General features: G+C 48.2%; 1 protein-coding gene across 1 annotated transcript in view; it reads left to right on the top strand.

Annotated features, from left to right (window-relative positions):
• The window catches only part of galnt18b (UDP-N-acetyl-alpha-D-galactosamine:polypeptide N-acetylgalactosaminyltransferase 18b), a 180,368-nt gene that overhangs the window by 81,476 nt on the left and 72,184 nt on the right, over nucleotides 1-26,708 (top strand). Inside the window, exon 7 of the mRNA XM_070898742.1 lies at nucleotides 6,367-6,481. Within this exon, the coding sequence (XP_070754843.1) occupies nucleotides 6,367-6,481 (115 nt within the window). The remainder of the gene's footprint in view (nucleotides 1-6,366; nucleotides 6,482-26,708) is intronic.

Here is a 26,708-nt window from a genome sequence, read left to right as displayed (position 1 = left end):
CTCCTTCGGTTTCAACTGGTCACGAATGAATTCAGTCAGCTTCTCGTATGACTTGTCCCTGGCGCTCCCGGGTGCCAGCAAATCCCTGACGAGACAGTAAACCTCATCTCCACAACTGGAGAGCAATATCGCCTTACGCTTATCTCTCATTGCGTATGTGTCCTCCGTCAGGTCGTTTGCTGTGAAGTAGTACTTGAACCTTTCCGTAAAGGCCTCCCAATAATTGCCCACGGTAAAATCCTTTAGCGAGCCCAGAGTAGCCATGGTTGCGTGGAGTTCGTCCGCTTCCTCGTTGCCAATGTGGTGTATGTAGCACACAAATCACTGTAACACACATATACACGGTTTGGTGTAAATCTAACTGCTGTGACCTTCGTCCTTTATTGTTCAGCTCCAGAGTGCCTCCCAGGTGTGGTGGTCACCCTTATATAGTCCTTCTTACAGGTACTACCAGGGTTTCCCACCGCAGCACTCTCTGTGGTGTGGCATAGTGCTTACATTACATTTAAGGTACTGGGACGATACACACATCATTACAAAACAAAAACAGAGAGACAGACTGTTATCTGAATGGTGACAGATTAGGAAAAGGGAAGGTGCAACGAGACCTGGGTGTCATGGTACATCAGTCATTGAATGCTGGCATGCAGGTACAGCAGGCGGTTAAGAAAGCAAATAGCATGTTGGTCTTCATAGCGAGGGGATTTGAGTACAGGGGCAGGGAGGTGTTACCAAGGCCCTGTACAACTGTAGTGAGGCCACACCTGGAGTATTGTGTACAGTTTTGGTCTCCTAACTTGAGGAAGGACGTTCTTGCTATTGAGGGAGTGCAGCGAAGGTTCACCAGACTGATTCCCGGGATGGCGGGACTGACAAATCAAGAAAGACTGGATCAACAGGGCTTGTATTCACTGGAGTTCAGAAGAATGAGAGGGGACCTCATAGAAACGTTTAAAATTCTGACGGGTTTAGACAGGTTAGATGCAAGAAGAATGTTCCCAATGTTGGGGAAGTCCAGAACCAGGGGTCACAGTCTAAGGATGTGGTAAGCCACTTAGGACCGAGATGAGGAGAAACTTCTTCACCCAGAGAGTGGTGAACCTGTGGAATTCTCTACCACAGAAAGTTAGAGGCCAATTCACTAAATATATTCAAAAAGAAGTTAGATGTAGTCCTTACTACTAGGGGGGATCAAGGGGTATGGCGAGAAAGCAGGAATGGGGTACTGAAGTTGAATGTTCAGCCATGAACCCATTGAATGGCGGTGCAGGCTTAAAGGGCTGAATGGCCTATTCCTGCACCTATTTTCTATGTTTCTATGTTTCTATGAATGAGGTATATCAGTGAGGGTGTACACTGAATGAGGTATATCAGTGAGGGTGTACACTAACTCAGGTTGTGGGCGTTGCTGCCAAGGCTGGCATTTATTGCCATTCACTCAATCCCCGAGCACTGCCTGAAACGGTGATGGAGGCAGATTCAATGTTGGCTTTCAAAATGGAATTGGGTAAGTACGTGTACCTGAAGGAAAAAAATTCACAGGTTTACGTGGAAAAGTCGGAGGTGTGGGACTAGCTAAAGCAAACAACATAGGTATGAGAGGCGAGTTGGCCAAGGTAGATTGGGAAACTACATTAAAAAGTATGACGGTAGACAAGCAATGACTAGCAATTAAAGAATTAATACATAATTTATAACATATACTACCTTTAAGGTACAAAAAACCCAAAGGTAAAGCAATTCAACCCTGGATAACAAGAGAAGTTAATGATGGTATTAGTTTCACAGGAAGAGGCTTATTATGTTGACAAAAGAGCAGTAAGCCTGAGGATTGGGTGGATTTTAGAATTCAGCAAAGGAGGACCAAGAAATTGATAAAGAAAGGAAAAACAGAATGAGTAAAGTAGCGAGAGACAAAAATAGAGACTGTAAAAGCTTTATAGGTATGTAAAGAGGAAAAGATTAGTGAAAGTAAATGTGCGTCCCCTACAGGCTGAGACAGGAGAAATGATAAAGGGGAAAAAGGAAATGGCAGAGAAATTAATGAAATACTTTGCGGGGGGAATTCCGTAGCGCCCCGTTTGGGGGCGGTAACATCCGGGAGGCGGGACATTATTCTACGGGCACGGAAATCCCGCCCCGCTCGAAAAATTCGGTTACCACCCCGTCAGAAAATTGAACGCAAAATGACACGCCCCACTCCCTTTCTAGGGCAGTGGTGCGGCGGCTGGGTCAGCAGCGGGGCGCGGAGCTACGCACTGGGCCGCGCAGCACCGCCGCGTAGGAGCGGCTCTTCCTTTCATTATAGGGAAGGGCCCAAGCAGTGAAGATATGGGCCTTCCCAGATCCTGCACTCAAGCAGAGCGCCAGATCCCATGGAAACATAGAAAATAGGTGCAGGATCAAATTTCCTGCCAAACAGGTGCATTTCTTTTTACCGCATTTACACATGCAAGCGCTTCCTTTTCTACCATCCCGTAGCCCCGTTCTGCCTGCGACAGACTTCTGGAGGCATAAGCTATCGACTGTAACTGACCCTTGGCATTGACATGCTGCAACACACACCCGACCCCATTGAACGATGCATCGCACGTTAAAACAAGTTTCTCACATGGGTCATATAGCGTTAACAGATTGTTGGAGCATAACAAATTTCGTGCTCTATCAAAAGCCCTTTCCTGGCTGTTCCCCCAGACCCATTCGCGACCTTTGCGTAGGAGCACGTGTAGCGGCATGCTCAATTTGGGAAGAAAGTTACCAAAATAGTTCAGGAGCTCCAGGAATGAACGCAGCTCCGTCATGTTACGGGGTCTGGGTGCTCTCTGGATCGCTTCTGTTTTGGACGCAGTAGGTCTGATCCTGTCTGCTGCTACCCTCATCAACAAGGAATTCTACCTCTGGAGCTAGGAAGACGCACTTCGCCTTTTTCAGTCGCAGACCTACCCGGTCCAGTCTGCGTAGCACATCCTCCAGGTTGTGGAGGTGTTCTTCAGTACCAAAACCCGTGATGAGGATGTCGTCTTGAAAAACCACTGTCCTTGGAATCGACTCCATATTTCGTTGAAAGATCGTGGCGGCCGAGCGAATCCCAAACGGTCATCTGTTGTCTCAGACAACCCCTTGTGTGTTGTGATGGTGGTCAGCTTCTTCGACTCACTCGCCAGATTCCTGGGTCATGGAAGCTGAGGTCAGGTCCAATTTTGAAAAAAGTTTGCCACCGGATAGCGTCGCAAAGAGGTCCTCCGCTCTCGGTAGCGGGTACTGGTCTTGGAGTGACACCCGATTGATGGTGGCCTTGTAATCACCACATATCCTGACCGACCCATCCGCCTTGAACACCTGCACAATCGGGCTCGCCCAGTCACTGAATTCGACTGGCGAGATGATGCCTTCCCTCAGCAGGCGGTCCAATTCGCCTTCTATCTTTTCCCGCATCATGTACGGCACCGCTCTGGCCTTGTGGTGTACTGGCCTGGCGTCCGGGTTTATGTGAATCACTACCTTGGTCCCCATGAAAGTGCCAATGCCGGGTTGAAATAGTGAGTCAAATTTGTCCAGGACCTGTGAGCATGATATTCGCTCCACAGAATAAATTGCATTGACATCGCCCCATTTCCAGTTCATGACAGCAAGCCAACTCCTCCGCAGCAGTGCGGGACAGTCCCCCGGGACAATCCAGAGTGGCAACCTGTTCTCCGAATCTTTATGGGTCACGACTACCGTGGCGCTGCCTAGCACCGGAATGATCTCCTTTGTATATGTCCATAGTTGTGTGTCAATTGGCAATAATTTTGGCCTCCTGGCCTTGAACGCCCACAACTTGTCGAACTGTTTGATACTCATCAGGGACTGGCTGACCCCCGTGTCTAGCTCCATTGTTACTGGGATGCCATTGAGGAGCACTTTCATCATTATCGGTGGCGTCCTGGTGTATGAACTGTATATGTGCTCCACATGAACTCGCTGAACTTTAGCTTCCAGTGAGTTCCCCCAATGTCGATTTGGCCTCGTAGGGCTGACATTGGGCCCATCCTCCTCGTACATCAACCTGGCTGCAGGCTTCCTGCACATACGTGCCAAGTGACCGCTGACGTTGCATTTTCTGCAGGTATATTGCTGATACCTGCAAGCTCTGGCTGTGTGTTTGCCTCCACACCTCCAACATGAGCCATTGTTGGAAACAAAAGGTCCATTACCAGTTGATTGCCTCTGACTGTGTTCAGCTAGCCATTGTCTCTGTTGAATTCCCCCTTTGGGTTCGACTACATACTGGGGCATGTCCGATTGCCCCTATCTGCCTGGAGAACTGTGTGCCGCGTTAATAATGTTGACTCCCTGTCCATTTGCTGCATTTAAACCAAGAATTTTGTCAAACGTCATTCTGGTCTCTTCTTCCCCTGAGATAAATGTCTGGGCCATCAAAGCCGCCGTTTCCAGGGTCAGGTCTTTGGTCTCAATCAGTTTCCTGAAAACCCCAGCGTGCCCGATGCCCTCAATAAAAAAGTCTCATAGCATCTCCGCTCTGCATGCATCTGGGAACTTACATAGGCTCGCCAGTCGCCAGAGGTCTGCCACAAAGTCTGGAACGCTTTGCCCTTCTCACGGCCGGTGCGTGTAAAACCGGTGTCTCGCCATGTGGATGCTGCTCGCCGGTTTAATGTGTTCCCCGATCAACTTACTGAGCTCTTCAAAAGTCTTGTCCGCCGGTTTCTTTGGTGCTAGAAGGTCCTTCATCAGGGAGTACGTCATGGATCCACAAACTGTCAGGAGATGACCCCTGCGTTTGTCGGCCGAATCCTGTCCCAGCTATTCCTTAGTGACAAAACTTTGCTGTAGTCTCTCAATAAAATCGTCCCAATCATCACCAACACAGTACCTCTCGTCTGTGCTGCTAGTGGCCATGCTCGCGTGGTTTAAATCCCAGTTTCTCGGCGCCAATAATATGTCCTTACTATACAGTATAAATGCACACGAGGCCCATACATGAGAGAAGGTCACTCTGTGACCAGTGACCTTTATTAGCCAGCACTGAAGTGATGAAGGTGGGTGAAGCTTCCCCTTTTATACCTGAAAGTCCAGGTTAGGAGTGTCTCCCACAAGTTCGCCACCTAGTGGTCAGTGTTCTCACGGTGTACCATTTAGGTCAGTTTATCCATGGGTTACAATGACAGTTGAATACATGACAGTGGCTGCCGTCGGGGACCAGCTCACTGGGCCCAATGCAGAACCGGCAGCGATGGCCCTTCCGTTTAAGGGAGGGGTGGAGCCTCAGATCGCGACACCGCCACGCCTGCGTCCTGCAGCGCTCCAGGACGGAAGCAGAGAGCTTGATTTTAGCGCTCCACTTCCGTCCTGGAGTGCCAACACCGAATTTAGAGAAAGCTGAAACACATTCGTGCCTGGCACAAATTTTTGCAGCTTTCAAAAGTTAGCAGCCCAAACAGGGCTCTCTCGAATTTCTCCCCGCTGGTGTTTTATTTTTCTCTCTCGAAGTGGAGCAGTTTGTCCAAACCTCTCGCGAGGCCCTCGATTAATCAGGTCAATCGGCTATAAAGGGAATATAAACAGGAAATACTGGAACCACTCAGCGGGTCAGGCAGCATCTGTGGAGAGAGAAACAGAGTTAACCTTTCAGGTCGGTGACCCTTCGTCAGAACTGGAAAACGTTAAACGATGTAACAGGTTTTAAGGAAGGGCAGGGGTGAGGAAAGGGGGAGGGGAGGAAAGAACAAAAGGGAAGGTCTGTGATCGGGTGGGAGGCAGGAGAGATTAAATGCCAAAAGGGATTCTCTCCCTCCACCACCGGCATGGTAACAACGCTCCCTGTCACTAGCGGCACGCGCCGACCCATTCCCGCCCCCCGGCGGATATTGCCCCGTGTCCCGCGACGGATATTGGCTGCCATGAGCGGGTGTTAGCGCCAGTCTCGCGGGTCGCGAACCGGGCTGAACCTCCGCTCACGGTGCGCAAGTTAACAGGGAGGCGGGGAGCGCCGCGCGAAGGGGAGGGGCTTTGAAAGGTGGCAGCATCACGCGGTGCAGCCGCCTAGCGCTGACCGACCCCACCCCCCCCGCCCCCCCCCCCGTGCAACGCCCCCCTGGAACCCGCACCAACAGGAAGTAGAGCCCGCGATGTCGTGAGGAGTGGTAACCACAATTTCGCGGCCGGGACGGGACTTCCCGTTGTGAATCTGACAGTGTGCCAGAATCTACCATCGCAATCACATTGACTTGTAAAAGGATTACGAAATAGAACTTGTTCAGGAGCTTGTCAAACCTCCGCACATATTTTGTAATTTCAGAAATTTCCAACAGGAGTGTGGTCGACTCCGCCTTATTTCTTTGTCTCTCTTTTTTTGTTTTGTAGAAGCCCTTCTCTGATTGGTTGTTTTGTGGTGGACAGACAGTACTTTGGGGAGATTGGCATGCTGGATGAAGGAATGGAGGTCTACGGAGGGGAGAATGTGGAGCTGAGTCTGCGGGTAACTATCACACAAGGCTCAACATCCGCCTTTTCTTCTTTAAGCGCTACTGAATCTTGGATTTACTTTGGTAACAGCACGGACTACCTGGTCTGCTGACACATTGCCCAGTTCCTGATCTCCTGAGTTTGTGATGGTATTAATTCCAGCTCACTTCTGATTGTGGAGTCCTGGTGAAGACAGCTTGGGTCTATCCTGGATGCTGGGATTGGCCTGTTGTAGATATTTCTAAATATTCTAAGAACAAAAGAATTAGGAGCAGGAGTAGGTCATTCGGCCCCTCGAGCCTGCTCCACCATTCAATGAGATCATGGCTGATCATCGACCTCAACTCCACTTTCCCTCCCGATCCCCATATCCCTTGATTCCCTTAGAGTCCAAAAATCTATCGATCTCAACCTTGAATATACTCAATGACTGAACCTCCACAGCCCTCTGGGGTAGAGAATTCCAAAGATTCACCACCCTCTGAGTGAAGAAATTTCTCCTCATCTCAGTCCTAAATGGCCGCCCCCTTATCCTGAGACTGTGACCTCTAGTTCCAGACTTCCCAGCCAGGGGATTGAACATTGAGAGTATCATTGGGGGCAACTTAAAGGATGTAATGGGGCAGATTTTGCTAATTTTATTGAGACTGCTGTCAGTCTCTCACTCTGGAGCACATTATCCAGACTGGCACTCCCATTCATTTTATTGAGCCCGCAAATGGACTTGCATTTGCCTGAAGAGCAGGGGAGTTCTCCTCGGTGCCCTGGCCAATAATTATCCCTCAATCAACATCACTAAACACTGGTTATCTGGTCAGTACTGAGGGAGCACTGCACTATCAGAGGGGCAGTACTGAGGGAGCGCCGCACTGTCGGAGGTGCAATACTGAGGAAGTGCAGCACTGTCGAAGGGTCAGTAATGAGGGAGCGCTGCAATGTCAGATGGGCAGTACTGAAGGAGTGCAGCACTGTTGGAGGGGTAGCGCTGCACTGTCGGAGGGGCCACCTTTCGGATGAGAGGTTAAACCAAGGCCCCATCTGCTCTCTGAGGTGAACGTAAAAGATCCCATGGCACTATTTTGAAGAAGAGCAAGGGAGTTATCCCTAATGTCCTGGGCCAATATTTATCCCTCAACTAACATCACTAAAAACAGATTATCTGGTCATTGCTGTTTGTGGGAGCTTGCTGTGCACAAATTGGATGCTGCACTTCCTACATTAGAACAGTGACTACACTCCAGAAGCACCTCATTATGTAAACATAAAGCGATTTGAGACTTCCTGAGGTCAGCAAAGATGCTAAACATTGGCCTTTTTTAAAAATTGGTTCCGGGATGTGGGCGTTGCCGACAAGCTCAGCATTTATTGCCCATCCCTAATTGCCCTTGAGAAGGTGGTGGTGAGCCGCCTTCTTGAACCGCTGCAGTCCGTGTGGTGTAGGTGCTCCCATAGTGCTGTTCGGGAGGGAGTTCCAGGATTGTGGCCCAGTGACAATGAAGGAACGGCCAGTATATTTCCAATTCAGGATAGTGTGTGACTTGGAGGCGAACGTGGAGGTGATGGTGTTCCCATGCGCCTGCTGCCCTTGTCCTTCTAGGTGGTAGAGGTCGCGGGTTTGGGAGGTGCTGCCGAAGAAGCCTTGGTGAGTTGCTGCAGTGCATCTTGTAGATGGTACACACTGCAGCCACTGTGTGCCGGTGGTGGAGGGAGTGAATGTTGAAGGTGGTGGATGGGGCGCCGATCAAGTGGGCCGCTTTGTCCTGGATGGTGTCAAGCTTCTTGTGTGTTTTTGGCGTTGCACACATCCAGGCCAGTGGAGAGTATTCCATCACACTCCTGACTTATGCCTCGGAGATGGTGGAAAGGATTTGGGGAGTCAGGAGGTGAGACAATCGCCCCATCCTCTGTCCTGCTCTTGTAGGCACAGTATTTATGTGGCTGGTCCAGTTAAGTTTCTGGTCAATGGTGAACCCAGGATGTTGATAGTGGGGGATTTGGCGATGGTAATGCCGTTGAATGTCTCTCGCAGTGCTGATGTGTATAACTCTCCCACATTGCTGTACCTCACTCTCTCACTGATGTACCTCACTCTCTCCCACTGATGTACCTCACTCTCCCACTGATGTACCTCACTCTCTCAGTGATGTACCTCACTCTCTCTCACTGATGTACCTCACTCTCTCACTGATATACCTCACTCTCTCACTGATGTACCTCACTCTCTCACTGATGTACCTCATTCTCTCACTGAGGTACCTCACTCTCTCTCACTGATATACCTCACTCTCTCACTGATGTACCTCACTCTCTCACTGATGTACCTCACTCTCTCACTGATGTACCTCACTCTCTCTCACTGATGTATCTCACTCTCTCACTGATGTACCTCACTCTCTCTCACTGATATACCTCACTCTCTCACTGATGTACCTCACTCTCTCTCACTGATGTACCTCACTCTCTCACTGAAGTACCTCACTCTCTCACTGATGTACCTCACTCTCTCTCACTGATGTACCTCACTCTCTCACTGATGTACCTCACTCTCTCACACTGATGTACCTCACTCTCTCACTGATGTACCTCACTCTCTCACTGATGTACCTCACTCTCTCACTGATGTACCTCGCTCTCTCTCACTGATGTACCTCACCCTCTCACTGATGTAACTCACTCTCTCTCACTGATGTACCTCACTCCCTCACTGATGTACCTCACTCTCTCTCACTGATGTACCTCACTCTCTCACACTGATGTACCTCACTCTCTCACCGATGTACCTCACTCTCTCTCACTGATATACCTCACTCTCTCACTGATGTACCTCACTCTCTCTCACTGATGTACCTCACTCTCTCACTGATATACCTCACTCTCTCACTGATGTACCTCACTCTCTCACTGATGTACCTCACTCTCTCTCACTGATATACCTCACTCTCTCACTGATGTACCTCACTCTCTCACTGAAGTACCTCACTCTCTCACTGATGTACCTCACTCTCTCTCACTGATGTACCTCACTCTCTCACTGATGTACCTCACTCTCTCACACTGATGTACCTCACTCTCTCACTGATGTACCTCACTCTCTCACTGATGTACCTCACTCTCTCACTGATGTACCTCGCTCTCTCTCACTGATGTACCTCACTCTCTCACTGATATACCTCACTCTCTCTCACTGATGTACCTCACTCTCTCTCACTGATGTACCTCACTCTCTCTCACTGATGTACCTCACTCTCTCACACTGATGTACCTCACTCTCTCACCGATGTACCTCACTCTCTCTCACTGATATACCTCACTCTCTCACTGATGTACCTCACTCTCTCTCACTGATGTACCTCACTCTCTCACTGATATACCTCACTCTCTCACTGATGTACCTCACTCTCTCACTGATGTACCTCACTCTCTCTCATTGATGTACCTCACTCTCTCACTGATGTACCTCACTCCCTCTCATTGATGTACCTCACTCTCTCACTGATGTACCTCACTCTCTCTCATTGATGTACCTCACTCTCTCACTGATGTACCTCACTCCCTCTCATTGATGTACCTCACTCTCTCACTGATGTACCTCACTCTCTCTCATTGATGTACCTCAGTCTCTCACTGATGTACCTCACTCTCTCTCATTGATGTACCTCACTCTCTCACTGATGTACCTCACTCCCTCTCACTGATGTACCTCACTCTCTCTCACTGATGTACCTCACTCTCTCACTGATGTACCTCACTCTCTCACTGATGTACCTCACTCTCTCACTGATGTACCTCACTCTCACTGATGTACCTCACTCTCTCTCACTGATGTACCTGACTCTCACTGATGTACCTCACTCTCTCACTGATGTACCTCACTCTCTCACTGATGTACCTCACTCTCTCACTGATGTACCTCACTCACTCTCACTGATGTACCTCACTCTCTCACTGATGTACCTCACTCTCTCTCATTGATGTACCTCACTCTCTCACTGATGTATCTCACTCTCTCACTGATGTACCTCACTCTCTCACTGATGTACCTCACTCTCTCTCATTGATGTACCTCACTCTCTCACTGATGTACCTCACTCCCTCTCATTGATGTACCTCACTCTCTCACTGATGTACCTCACTCTCTCTCATTGATGTACCTCACTCTCTCACTGATGTACCTCACTCCCTCTCATTGATGTACCTCACTCTCTCACTGATGTACCTCACTCTCTCACTGATGTACCTCACTCCCTCTCACTGATGTACCTCACTCTCTCACTGATGTACCTCACTCTCTCTCATTGATGTACCTCAGTCTCTCACTGATGTACCTCACTCTCTCTCATTGATGCACCTCACTCTCTCTCATTGATGTACCTCACTCTCTCACTGATGTACCTCACTCCCTCTCATTGATGTACCTCACTCTCTCACTGATGTACCTCACTCTCTCTCACTGATGTACCTCACTCTCTCACTGATGTACCTCACTCTCACACTGATGTACCTCACTCTCTCTCACTGATGTACCTCACTCTCTCTCTCTCATTGATGCACCTCACTCCCTCTCACTGATGTACCTCACTCTCTCACTGATGTACCTCACTTTCACACAGATATGTACCTCACTCTCTCTCACTGATGTACCTCACTCTCTCACTTATGTACCTCACTCTCTCACACTGATGTACCTCACTCTCTCACACTGATGTACCTCACTCTCTCACACTTATGTACCTCACTCTCTCACACTGATGTACCTCACTCTCTCACACTGATGTACCTCACTCTCTCACTGATGTACCTCACTCTCTCACACTGATGTACCTCACTCTCTCACACTGATGTACCTCACTCTCTCACTGATGTACCTCACTCTCTCACACTGATGTACCTCACTCTCTCACACTGATGTACCTCACTCTCTCTCACTGATGTACCTCACTCTCTCACTGATATACCTCACTCTCTCACTGATGTACCTCACTCTCTCACTGATGTACCTCACTCTCTCTCACTGATATACCTCACTCTCTCACTGATGTACCTCACTCTCTCACTGAAGTACCTCACTCTCTCACTGATGTACCTCACTCTCTCTCACTGATGTACCTCACTCTCTCACTGATGTACCTCACTCTCTCACACTGATGTACCTCACTCTCTCACTGATGTACCTCACTCTCTCACTGATGTACCTCACTCTCTCACTGATGTACCTCGCTCTCTCTCACTGATGTACCTCACTCTCTCACTGATATACCTCACTCTCTCTCACTGATGTACCTCACTCCCTCACTGATGTACCTCACTCTCTCTCACTGATGTACCTCACTCTCTCACACTGATGTACCTCACTCTCTCACCGATGTACCTCACTCTCTCTCACTGATATACCTCACTCTCTCACTGATGTACCTCACTCTCTCTCACTGATGTACCTCACTCTCTCACTGATATACCTCACTCTCTCACTGATGTACCTCACTCTCTCACTGATGTACCTCACTCTCTCTCATTGATGTACCTCACTCTCTCACTGATGTACCTCACTCCCTCTCATTGATGTACCTCACTCTCTCACTGATGTACCTCACTCTCTCTCATTGATGTACCTCACTCTCTCACTGATGTACCTCACTCCCTCTCATTGATGTACCTCACTCTCTCACTGATGTACCTCACTCTCTCTCATTGATGTACCTCAGTCTCTCACTGATGTACCTCACTCTCTCTCATTGATGTACCTCACTCTCTCACTGATGTACCTCACTCCCTCTCACTGATGTACCTCACTCTCTCTCACTGATGTACCTCACTCTCTCACTGATGTACCTCACTCTCTCACTGATGTACCTCACTCTCTCACTGATGTACCTCACTCTCACTGATGTACCTCACTCTCTCTCACTGATGTACCTGACTCTCACTGATGTACCTCACTCTCTCACTGATGTACCTCACTCTCTCACTGATGTACCTCACTCTCTCACTGATGTACCTCATTCTCTCACTGAGGTACCTCACTCTCTCTCACTGATATACCTCACTCTCTCACTGATGTACCTCACTCTCTCACTGATGTACCTCACTCTCTCACTGATGTACCTCACTCTCTCTCACTGATGTATCTCACTCTCTCACTGATGTACCTCACTCTCTCTCACTGATATACCTCACTCTCTCACTGATGTACCTCACTCTCTCTCACTGATGTACCTCACTCTCTCACTGAAGTACCTCACTCTCTCACTGATGTACCTCACTCTCTCTCACTGATGTACCTCACTCTCTCACTGATGTACCTCACTCTCTCACACTGATGTACCTCACTCTCTCACTGATGTACCTCACTCTCTCACTGATGTACCTCACTCTCTCACTGATGTACCGCACTCTCTCTCACTGATATACCTCGCTCTCTCTCACTGATGTACCTCACCCTCTCACTGATGTAACTCACTCTCTCTCACTGATGTACCTCACTCCCTCACTGATGTACCTCACTCTCTCTCACTGATGTACCTCACTCTCTCACACTGATGTACCTCACTCTCTCACCGATGTACCTCACTCTCTCTCACTGATATACCTCACTCTCTCACTGATGTACCTCACTCTCTCTCACTGATGTACCTCACTCTCTCACTGATATACCTCACTCTCTCACTGATGTACCTCACTCTCTCACTGATGTACCTCACTCTCTCTCACTGATATACCTCACTCTCTCACTGATGTACCTCACTCTCTCACTGAAGTACCTCACTCTCTCACTGATGTACCTCACTCTCTCTCACTGATGTACCTCACTCTCTCACTGATGTACCTCACTCTCTCACACTGATGTACCTCACTCTCTCACTGATGTACCTCACTCTCTCACTGATGTACCTCACTCTCTCACTGATGTACCTCGCTCTCTCTCACTGATGTACCTCACTCTCTCACTGATATACCTCACTCTCTCTCACTGATGTACCTCACTCTCTCTCACTGATGTACCTCACTCTCTCTCACTGATGTACCTCACTCTCTCACACTGATGTACCTCACTCTCTCACCGATGTACCTCACTCTCTCTCACTGATATACCTCACTCTCTCACTGATGTACCTCACTCTCTCTCACTGATGTACCTCACTCTCTCACTGATATACCTCACTCTCTCACTGATGTACCTCACTCTCTCACTGATGTACCTCACTCTCTCTCATTGATGTACCTCACTCTCTCACTGATGTACCTCACTCCCTCTCATTGATGTACCTCACTCTCTCACTGATGTACCTCACTCTCTCTCATTGATGTACCTCACTCTCTCACTGATGTACCTCACTCCCTCTCATTGATGTACCTCACTCTCTCACTGATGTACCTCACTCTCTCTCATTGATGTACCTCAGTCTCTCACTGATGTACCTCACTCTCTCTCATTGATGTACCTCACTCTCTCACTGATGTACCTCACTCCCTCTCACTGATGTACCTCACTCTCTCTCACTGATGTACCTCACTCTCTCACTGATGTACCTCACTCTCTCACTGATGTACCTCACTCTCTCACTGATGTACCTCACTCTCACTGATGTACCTCACTCTCTCTCACTGATGTACCTGACTCTCACTGATGTACCTCACTCTCTCACTGATGTACCTCACTCTCTCACTGATGTACCTCACTCTCTCACTGATGTACCTCACTCACTCTCACTGATGTACCTCACTCTCTCACTGATGTACCTCACTCTCTCTCATTGATGTACCTCACTCTCTCACTGATGTATCTCACTCTCTCACTGATGTACCTCACTCTCTCACTGATGTACCTCACTCTCTCTCATTGATGTACCTCACTCTCTCACTGATGTACCTCACTCCCTCTCATTGATGTACCTCACTCTCTCACTGATGTACCTCACTCTCTCTCATTGATGTACCTCACTCTCTCACTGATGTACCTCACTCCCTCTCATTGATGTACCTCACTCTCTCACTGATGTACCTCACTCTCTCACTGATGTACCTCACTCCCTCTCACTGATGTACCTCACTCTCTCACTGATGTACCTCACTCTCTCTCATTGATGTACCTCAGTCTCTCACTGATGTACCTCACTCTCTCTCATTGATGCACCTCACTCTCTCTCATTGATGTACCTCACTCTCTCACTGATGTACCTCACTCCCTCTCATTGATGTACCTCACTCTCTCACTGATGTACCTCACTCTCTCTCACTGATGTACCTCACTCTCTCACTGATGTACCTCACTCTCACACTGATGTACCTCACTCTCTCTCACTGATGTACCTCACTCTCTCTCTCTCATTGATGCACCTCACTCCCTCTCACTGATGTACCTCACTCTCTCACTGATGTACCTCACTTTCACACAGATATGTACCTCACTCTCTCTCACTGATGTACCTCACTCTCTCACTTATGTACCTCACTCTCTCACACTGATGTACCTCACTCTCTCACACTGATGTACCTCACTCTCTCACACTTATGTACCTCACTCTCTCACACTGATGTACCTCACTCTCTCACACTGATGTACCTCACTCTCTCACTGATGTACCTCACTCTCTCACACTGATGTACCTCACTCTCTCACACTGATGTACCTCACTCTCTCACTGATGTACCTCACTCTCTCACACTGATGTACCTCACTCTCTCACACTGATGTACCTCACTCTCTCTCACTGATGTACCTCACTCTCTCACTGATATACCTCACTCTCTCACTGATGTACCTCACTCTCTCACTGATGTACCTCACTCTCTCTCACTGATATACCTCACTCTCTCACTGATGTACCTCACTCTCTCACTGAAGTACCTCACTCTCTCACTGATGTACCTCACTCTCTCTCACTGATGTACCTCACTCTCTCACTGATGTACCTCACTCTCTCACACTGATGTACCTCACTCTCTCACTGATGTACCTCACTCTCTCACTGATGTACCTCACTCTCTCACTGATGTACCTCGCTCTCTCTCACTGATGTACCTCACTCTCTCACTGATATACCTCACTCTCTCTCACTGATGTACCTCACTCCCTCACTGATGTACCTCACTCTCTCTCACTGATGTACCTCACTCTCTCACACTGATGTACCTCACTCTCTCACCGATGTACCTCACTCTCTCTCACTGATATACCTCACTCTCTCACTGATGTACCTCACTCTCTCTCACTGATGTACCTCACTCTCTCACTGATATACCTCACTCTCTCACTGATGTACCTCACTCTCTCACTGATGTACCTCACTCTCTCTCATTGATGTACCTCACTCTCTCACTGATGTACCTCACTCCCTCTCATTGATGTACCTCACTCTCTCACTGATGTACCTCACTCTCTCTCATTGATGTACCTCACTCTCTCACTGATGTACCTCACTCCCTCTCATTGATGTACCTCACTCTCTCACTGATGTACCTCACTCTCTCTCATTGATGTACCTCAGTCTCTCACTGATGTACCTCACTCTCTCTCATTGATGTACCTCACTCTCTCACTGATGTACCTCACTCCCTCTCACTGATGTACCTCACTCTCTCTCACTGATGTACCTCACTCTCTCACTGATGTACCTCACTCTCTCACTGATGTACCTCACTCTCTCACTGATGTACCTCACTCTCACTGATGTACCTCACTCTCTCTCACTGATGTACCTGACTCTCACTGATGTACCTCACTCTCTCACTGATGTACCTCACTCTCTCACTGATGTACCTCACTCTCTCACTGATGTACCTCACTCACTCTCACTGATGTACCTCACTCTCTCACTGATGTACCTCACTCTCTCTCATTGATGTACCTCACTCTCTCACTGATGTACCTCACTCTCTCACTGATGTACCTCACTCTCTCACTGATGTACCTCACTCTCTCTCATTGATGTACCTCACTCTCTCACTGATGTACCTCACTCCCTCTCATTGATGTACCTCACTCTCTCACTGATGTACCTCACTCTCTCTCATTGATGTACCTCACTCTCTCACTGATGTACCTCACTCCCTCTCATTGATGTACCTCACTCTCTCACTGATGTACCTCACTCTCTCACTGATGTACCTCACTCCCTCTCACTGATGTACCTCACTCTCTCACTGATGTACCTCACTCTCTCTCATTGATGTACCTCAGTCTCTCACTGATGTACCTCACTCTCTCTCATTGATGCACCTCACTCTCTCTCATTGATGTACCTCACTCTCTCACTGATGTACCTCACTCCCTCTCATTGATGTACCTCACTCTCTCACTGATGTACCTCACTCTCTCTCACTGATGTACCTCACTCTCTCACTGATGTACCTCACTCTCACACTGATGTACCTCACTCTCTCTCACTGATGTACCTCACTCTCTCTCTCTCATTGATGCACCTCACTCCCTCTCTCTGATGTACCTCACTCTCTCACTGATGTACCTCACTTTCACACAGATATGTACCTCACTCTCTCTCACTGATGTACCTCACTCTCTCACTTATGTACCTCACTCTCTCACACTGATGTACCTCACTCTCTCACACTGATGTACCTCACTCTCTCACACTTATGTACCTCACTCTCTCACACTGATGTACCTCACTCTCTCACACTGATGTACCTCACTCTCTCACTGATGTACCTCACTCTCTCACACTGATGTACCTCACTCTCTCACACTGATGTACCTCACTCTCTCACTGATGTACCTCACTCTCTCACACTGATGTACCTCACTCTCTCACACTGATGTACCTCACTCTCTCACACTGATGTACCTCACTCTCTCACACTGATGTACCTCACTCTCTCACACTGATGTACCTTACTCTCTCACTGATGTACTTCACTCTCACACACTGATGTACCCCGCACTCTCTCAGTGCTGACGGTGTTAACATTTATTTCCTCATGGTACAAAGCCCTGCTATTTGGCATTTAATTTATTATTTGGTTCTCTATTAAGATTATTCCAAAAGTGAAATACAACCACAGCTTTAGTTACTTACAGCTGGGTCCCAAAATGCATTTAAAATGTTCTAACTCTTTAGTCGGACATTTGGGAACCTGCCCTCTTCCAATTCTGGCCTCTTGAACATCCCTGATTTTAATCGCTCCACCATTGGCAGCTGTGCCTTCAGCTGCCTGTGCCCTAAGCTCTGGAATTCCTTCCCTAAACCTCTCCACCTCTCTCTCCTCCTGTAAGACGTTCCTTTGACCTAACATTTGGTCACCTGTCCTAATATCACCTTATGTAGCTTGGTGTCAAATTCCTGCCTGATAATCGCTCCTGTGATGCGCCTTGGGATATTTTACTATGTTAAAGGCGTGATATAAATGCAGGTTGTTCCTTTGTTAGAACACAGAATCCAGGTCAATATGATCAAAGTTTTTGAAATGATGGAAGGATGGGACAGGGTAGAGAGAAGCAGACTGTTCCCAGTGACTGAGGACTCAGGAACGAGGGGCCAGGGATACAGGATTAAACCTGCAGAGATTTGGAAGAGAGTTCAGGAAAAATCTCTTCACATGGAGAGCTGTGAGATTGTGGAATTCACTGCCGGGGTTAGTGGTTGGGGCAGAAATTGTGTCAACATTTAGGTAGCAAAGGGTACGGTACCATTGTGGTTATATCACCGGACTAGTAATCCAGAATCCCGGACTAATGATCCAGACACACGAATCCAAATATCACCACGGCAGCTGGGGAATTTAAATTTAAATAAATCTGAAATTTAAAAGCTATATCAGTAATGGTGACCGTGAAACTACCGGATTGTCATAAAAACCCATTTGGTTCACTAATGTCCTTTTGGGAAGGAAATCTGCCGTCCTTACCCAGTCTGGGCCTATATGTGACTCCAGACCCACAGTGGTTGACTCTTAACTGCTGTCTGAAATGGACTCAGTTGTATCACACCACTATGACAAAGTCAGCAGTGTGGGAGCACCTTCACCACACAGGCTGCAGCGGTTCAAGAAGGCGGCTCACCACCACCTTCTCAAGGGAAATTAGGGATGGACAACAAATGCCGGCCTTGTCAGCGATGGGGTGGAACCCACATCCTGCCCCTGCTCCCCATCAGATACATAGGGCTGGGAATGAGGGTGACAGTTTTTTGAGGCGGTAATCTCGGGCAATGGATAAATTTAGCGCCAGGAAATGGTTTGTGTCGGCAACCAAATTTCAGTGGTTGCGCCCTGAGAGCGGAGCGGAGCGTGAAGGGAGGCGTTCCACACCTCTCTTAGGGCACTAGGCCGGGTGAGCAACTGAATATCCCGGGCTAAACAGCCGGCTTTGGAGCACCCTAAGAGAGGCTTCCCTGCAAAAAAACAAATTGGAACATAAAACACATAAACATTCCCTATACATTACACACCCGAAATAAAGTTAAATTGCAAAAACAAATATCACTCACACTTCCCTCATGCAGTCATTCCTTCCCGTAGCGCCCCAGAACAGCTCTGCACACCAGCTTTCTCTGGCGCGGACACCAGGGGGCGCTACGGGTGCAGCGCAAACCAAATGTTGCCTCCGTGTAGATACCGGGGGCGTTGCACACCGGCGCAACACTCCTGGGCAATACTCCTCAGCGCCGCCGGTACCGGCTCACTGAATTTGCCGAGCGGCACGAATACCGACACTCGGGGCTACAAACCCTTTAGCGCCCCTGTTCCGACCCTCGCGTGGGGCGGTGTCCCACCGAATTTCTAGCCCCTTATCTCCCTTAGAGAGTCTTCCTGCTATCATGGTTTCTCCAACAGTGCCGCTCCCTTCGGCCTCACCTCCTGTTAAATCTCTTAATTCCCAATGAAATACGAACTCCCGTTGTAGTTTTAATGTAACTTTATTCTGGCAGCAGCAACAAGCTTCTGGCTTTAAGCCAGGCCTTTGTCCTTCTGAGACCACATGGCCAAAATGGCTGTACTTATACCTGGTTCAATTTACAGAAAAGAACTCGCCTTCTTTGACCTTATTGGCTCAATTGATAGTCTGTTAACCTTTTAATTGGCTCGCTACCCAAAGGTCCTAAAATGTCAAGTTGATTGATGACAATGCAACATGCTGATTGCACATAGCAGCTTTGACTTGGGGGTCTGTGAATTTTCAAAACTGCAGCCAGGCTGCAGAGCTTGAATTCTCTATCAATCCCCCCTTTGATTCTTTCACAAACTGAATCATAAAACATCAGGTATCACTGGTTAAACATTCTACAAAATAATGTCATACATGTTAATAGAGTTTCCTTCTAAAATCTGTTGATGTGTTTCGCCACATGTCCGGACTAGTAGCTTCCACACAAATTTACACCAACCCAAGTTCCATCGTTGCCACAATGGAAGTCTGGTTTTAGTAGGTTATTTAACCTTATTCCAATTTAATCCAAATCAATATAATAATTCAACCAGTAAAGAACCTTCCCTTAAGCATAACACACCCCTGTGCCACATACAGACGGTCTGCTGGGACCTGCAAGGTGTCTCACCTTAGGGACAGCAGCTACAGCCGCCTGGTTGCAACAACATTTAATCAACATAAACAAACAATATAAAAGTAAAATAATTACAATGAATAGCATTAAACCTTCCACCAATGAAGTTCCTATTGAACCTAGCCATTCAGTGGCCCCGCTCCACAAAGTGAATGATAGGGGTTGCTTAAGTTTTTCTACCTCCTTTTGGATATGCTCCGCTAAGTGGGTAATTTCTTCGGAGCTATCTGGGATATATGTGCAACACTCAGTTCCGAGTAGGGTGCAAATACCTCCCTTTTCAGCCAGGATGTAGTCAAGGGCCAGTCTATTCTGTAGGGCTACTGTGCAGATTGCTACCATTTCTGCATTGATTTTAACTAGGGCCTCTGAGGTATCATTGGCTACCCGTTCCACAACGGATACCATGTTAATGGATTCCCTTGCCAGTTTGGCGGTCCCATACCTGGGAATCAGAATGGCAAAGAACCTCTCTGTTTCTGTGATAGTTCTCTTATGACGGTGTAAATGTTCCGACAGTGACTTTATATGATACATATAAGGCACAATGTAGGCTAAATAGCAGGATCCCGTCCAATTCTGGGGCAGCCAAGGGTAGGCCTTGTGGCCACACACCCAATAGGTGCAATTATAGGCAATGAATGTTAGCTGTTTCTTTGTCAGCAACACTCCGGGGCCTGTCCAGGCTTTTCCATCTGTTTTATTCAGAATCCCTGTTACGTTAAAAATTCCACATCGGCCCAGTTTGGACGGTTCCGTGGCTTGATTATATTATAATTCTGGGAGCAGTTACTATACCCCATATTTTGGCCTCCTTTGATGTTTCTAATCAGACAGACCGATTCCCCCGGTCTTCCTATTCCCGTTGTATTAGTGATAACAAAAAATGGGGGCCGTTTGGAATTTGGGTCCAGTGGGGGGGGGGGGGGTCGGGTCGGGGAACAGGAGCGCGGGTCGGGTCGGTCGGGGAGGCGGGGGGGGAGCGGGTCTCGGATCGGGGCGGGGGAGTGGGTGTCTGGTCGGCGGTGGGGTGGGGGGGAGCGGGTGTCTGGTCGGCGGGGGGGGAGCGGGTGTCGGGTCGGGTCTGGTCGGCGGGGGGGGGGGGGGGGGAGCGGGTCTCGGGTCTGCTCGGCGGGGGGGCGGTGAGCGGGTGCCGGGTCGGGTCTGGTCGTCGGGCGGGGGGGGGGAGCGGGTGTCGAGTCGGGTCTGGTCGGCGGGGGGGAGCGGGTGTCGGGTCGGGTCTGGTCAGCGGGGGGGGGGGGGGGGAGCGGGTGTCGGGTCTGGTCGGGCGGGGAGCAGGAGCTGGCCGTGGGAGGAGCCTCATTCACGCAGCCCCAGTGAGGCCATTGGGCCAGGGCTAGGGGCTGCGTGCTTCGGGCCCCTCCCACACAGTTCGGCGCCTGGAGCTACTGCACATGCATGCCGACTGTAGCGCGCATGTGCAGAGGTCCCGGCACTGTTTTCAGTGCCGGGACCTGGCTCCGCCCCCCCCCCACAGCTCGTGCTGGCTGCGCCGAGGGCCAGAGGACCTGTAAGTAGGTGGAGAATACCGAGGATTTTTTTAGGCGCCGTTTCAGCTCGGAGGGGCGCCCGTTTTTTTTCTTGTGGAAACTTGGGCCCATTGAAACATATAAAATAGATGCAGGAGTAGACCATTCGGCCCTTCGAGCCTGCACCGCCATTCAATGAGTTCATGGCTGAACATGCAACCTCAGTACCCCATTCCTGCATTCTCGCCATACCCCTTGATCCCCCTAGTAGTAAGGACTATATCTAACTCCTTTTTGAATATATTTAGTGAATTTTCTGTGGTAGAGAATTCCACAGGTTCACCACTCTCTGGGTGAAGAAGTTTCTCCTCATCTCAGTCCTAAATGGCTAACCCCTTATCCTTAGACTGTGACCCCTGGTTCTGGACTTCCCCAACATTGGGAACATACTTCCTGCATCTAACCTGTATAAACCCGTCAGAATTTTAAACGTTTCTATGAGATCCCCTCTCATTCTTCTGAACTCCAGTGAATACAAGCCCAGTTGATCCAGTCTTTCTTGATATGTCAGTCCCGCCATCCTGGGAATCAGTCCGGTGAACCTTCGCTGCACTCCCTCAATAGCAAGAATGTCCTTCCTCAAGTTAGGAGACCAAAACTGTACACAATACTCCAGGTGTGGCCTCACTAAGGCCCTGTACAACTGTAGCAATACCTCCCTGCCCCTGTACTTAAATCCCCTCGCTATGAAGGCCAACATGCCATTTGCTTTCTTAACCGCCTGCTGTACCTGCATGCCAACCTTCAATGACTGATGTACCATGACACCCAGGTCTCGTTGCACCTCCCCTTTTCCTAATCTGTCACCATTCAGATAATAGTCTGTCTCTCTGTTTTTACCACCAAAGTGAATAACCTCACATTTATCCACATTATACTTCATCTGCCATGCATTTGCCCACTCACCTAACCTATCCAAGTCACTCTGCAGCCTCATAGCATCCTCCTCGCAGCTCACACTGCCCCACCCAACTTAGTGTCATCCGCAAATTTGGAGATACTACATTTAATCCCCTCGTCCAAATCATTAATGTACAATGTAAACAGCTGGGGCCCCAGCACAGAACCTTGCGGTACCCCACTAGTCACTGCCTGCCATTCTGAAAAGTACCCATTTACTCCTACTCTTTGCTTCCTGTCTGACAACCAGTTCTCAATCCATGTCAACACACTATCCCCAATCCCATGTGCTTTAACTTTGCACATTAATCTCTTGTGTGGGACCTTGTCGAAAGCCTTCTGAAAGTCCAAATATACCACATCAACTGGTTCTCCCTTGTCCACTCTACTGGAAACATCCTCAAAAAATTCCAGAAGATTTGTCAAGCATGATTTCCCTTTCACAAATCCATGCTGACTTGGACCTATCATGTCACCTCTTTCCAAATGCGCTGCTATGACATCCTTAATAATTGATTCCATCATTTTACCCACTACTGATGTCAGGCTGACTGGTCTATAATTCCCGGTTTTCTCTCTCCCTCCTTTTTTAAAAAGTGGGGTTACATTGGCTACCCTCCACTCGATAGGAACTGATCCAGAGTCTATGGAATGTTGGAAAATGACTGTCAATGCATCTGCTATTTCCAAGGCCACCTCCTTAAGTACTCTGGGATGCAGTCCATCAGGCCCTGGGGATTTATCGGCCTTCAATCCCATCAATTTCCCCAACACAATTTCCCGACTAATAAGGATTTCCCTCAGTTCCTCCTTCTTACTAGACCCTCTGACCCCTTTTATATCCGGAAGGTTGTTTGTGTCCTCCTTAGTGAATACCGAACCAAAGTACTTGTTCAATTCGTCTGCCATTTCTTTGTTCCCTATTATGACTTCCCCTGATTCTGACTGCAGGGGACCTACGTTTGTCTTTACTAACCTTTTTCTCTTTACCTATCTATAGAAACTTTTGCAGTCCGTCTTAATGTTCCCTGCAAGCTTCCTCTCGTACTCTATATTCCCTGCCCTAATCAAACCCTTTGTCCTCCTCTGTTGAGTTCTAAATTTCTCCCAGTCCCCAGGTTCACTGCTATTTCTGGCCAATTTGTATGCCACTTCCTTGGCTTTAATGCTATCCCTGATTTCCCTTGATAGCCACGGTTGAGCCATCTTCCCTTTTTTATTTTTACGCCAGACAGGGTTGTACAATTGTTGTAGTTCATCCATGCGGTCTCTAAATGTCTGCCATTGCCCATCCACAGTCAACCCCTTAAGTATCATTCGCCAATCTATCCTAGCCAATTCACGCCTCATACCTTCAAAGTTACCCTTCTTTAAGTTCTGGATCATGGTCTCTGAATTAACTGTTTCATTCTCCATCCTAATGTAGAATTCCACCATATTATGATTACTCTGCCCCAAGGGGCCTCGCACAACGAGATTACTAATTAATCCTCTCTCATTACACAGCACCCAGTCTAAGATGGCCTCCCCCCTAGTTGGTTCCTTGACATATTGGTCTATAAAACCATCCCTTATGCACTCCAGAAAATCCTCCTCCAACGTATTGCTTCCAGTTTGGCTAGCCCAATCTATGTGCATATTAAAGTCACCCATTATAACTGCTGCACCTTTATTGCATGCACCCCTAATTTCCTGTTTGATGCCCTCCCCAACATCACTACTACTGTTTGGAGGTCTGTACACAACTCCGACTAACATTTTTTGCCCTTTGGTGTTCTGCAGCTCTACCCATATAGATTCCACATCATCCAAGCTAATGTCCTTCCTAACTTTTGCATTAATCTCCTCTTTAACCAGCAATGCTACCCCACTTCCTTTTCCTTTTATTCTATCCTTCCTGAATGTTGAATACCCATGGATGTTGAGTTCCCAGCCCTGATCATCCTGGAGCCACGTCTCCGTAATCCCAATCACATCATATCCGTTAACATCTATTTGCACAGTTAATTCATCCACCTTATTACGGATACTCCTTGCATTAAGACACAAAGCCTTCAGGCTTGTTTTTTTAACACCCTTTGTCCTTTTAGAATTATGATGTAGTGTGGCCCTTTTTGTTTCTTGCCTTTGTTTACTCGGCCTTCCACTATTGCGTTTTACCTTTCTACCATCTGTTTCTGACTCCATATTACTTCGCCCTATCTCGCTACATAGGTTCCCATCCCCCTACCATATTAGTTTAAACACTCCCGAACTGCATTAGCAAATGTTACCCCTAGGACATCAGTTCCAGTCCTGCCCAAGTGCAGACCGTCCCTTTTGTACAGGTCCCACTTCCCCCAGAACTGGTTCCAATGTCCCAGGAATTTGAATCCCTCCCTCTTGCACCACTGTTCAAGGGATTTACATGTAATTCCTTTGCTACCCTACTATATCCCTTTGGTGCAGAGGGTCGGCTAGTAAGAAGTAGGCCTATGACTAGAATACCTACAATCAGTAATAAAGTAAATTTATACATTTTGGCAAAAAGTAATTGTCCTTATCAGATTTCAGCTTCAGTTATGGGTGCTCGTTTAACGTGTGAAGCGTGGATCCAGGTTTTCTTTCCTTGGACTTTAACAGCTGCCTGGGTGGTCAATAACACTTGATAAGGTCCCTCCCACTTGGCACCCAAAGGTTCTTTATGCAACTTTTTTCACATACACCCAGACTCCCGGGATGATGTCGTGTTCTCCTTCGGGTGGATTACCCCATCTGCCGATACCTGTCGAGAAACAGAACTAATAGCATTGGTTAGGTTCTGACAGTATGATAACAAAGTGTCACTCATTAAGTGAACATCGGCTTTCCTTAAATTGATAGTTCCTGGCAGCGACATGGGTCTTCCTGTTATGATTTCAAATGGGCTTAGACCTGTAGTTCTGTTCGGGGTTGCCCTAATGTTACATAGCACTATTGGTAGTGCCTGGGGCCATGGTGTTCCTTCTTGGTGATATTTGGCAAGCTGTTGTTTCAGAGTTCGATTCATTCGCTCTACTTGTCCTGATGATTGTGGATGATAAGGACAGTGTAAATCCCACGTAATGTTCAGTAACCTACAGACTTCTTGTCAGACAGCACCTGTGAAGTGTGTTCCCTGATCTGAGTCAATGCTACTCGGAACTCCCCATTGGGGAATGTAATCCTTACACAAGACCTTTGCAGTGTGATTGGCTGTGGCTCTTTTAGTTGGGACAGCTTATACCCATCTAGAGAATCTGTTGACCATGACAAGAATGTTAGTGTATCCTTGGCATGGAGGAAGAGATATATAATCAACCTGCAGATGCTGGAATGTTCCGACAGGGGCAGGGGGCCTCAGTTGGGGCATTACCGTGATGGGTCCAGAATTATTTTTCTGGCAAACCACACAGCGGTCTGTTACCAGCTGGGCATGTTTTTTAAATCCTCGACCCCACCAGCTTTTCTGGAACCGTGCCGTTATCTGTTGTGAGGCCAAGTGTCCCCACGAGTGGATCTGTTGGGCTAAAAAAAGCATAAGCGCTTGTGGCGCGACTGGCTTGTCGATAATTCTTTGTCTCCAGACACCATCTTCACATAGCTTAATTCCTGCCTCAATCCATTCCATTTTTCCTCTCGGGAGCACTCGCCTTGCATTGTTTGAAGGTCTCGTGTCAGAGTCCTGAGTGCTTTCAATCTGCACATCTGTGTTGGTTCTTCTGGAGGAACGCCCTGTGAGGCGGCATCTTTAGCTGCCTGGTCGGCTAGGGCATTTTCCTGTGCTTCTGTGGTATTTTCCTTGGTATGGGCCTTACATTTCAGGATGGACACTTCCTGAGGTAATTGTATGGCCTCCAGTAAGTCTCGGACTTCTTTTCCATTTCGGATAGGTGTACCAGCAGCAGTGAGGAATCCCCTTTTCCGCCATAACAGACCAAAGTCGTGAGCGACTCCAAAAGCATAACGCAAATCTGTGTAGACATTAGCTGTCTGTCCTTCTGCTATTCGACATGCTTCTGACAGGGCCCGTAACTCAGCCTGTTGTGCTGACGTTGCTGAGGGTAAACATCCTTTTGCCACTACCTCATATAAGGTTGTAACTGCCCATCCTGCTTTTCTGGTACCATTGTCAACAAAGGAGGAACCATCTGTAAACAGGATGAGGTCTGGGTTGTGCAGAGGCTCCTCTGCTGCTAAGACTGCTTCTTCTGTTTCTTTTAAAATCTCCACGCAGTCATGCTCTTCACATTCTCCCCCCTCTTGCTCCCTCGAT

This window comes from Pristiophorus japonicus, chromosome 14, assembly GCF_044704955.1.
Source record: "Pristiophorus japonicus isolate sPriJap1 chromosome 14, sPriJap1.hap1, whole genome shotgun sequence".
Taxonomy (NCBI): domain Eukaryota; kingdom Metazoa; phylum Chordata; class Chondrichthyes; family Pristiophoridae; genus Pristiophorus; species Pristiophorus japonicus.
Note: the sequence above shows the minus strand (reverse complement) of the source record. Positions and strands in the feature narration are given on the sequence as shown.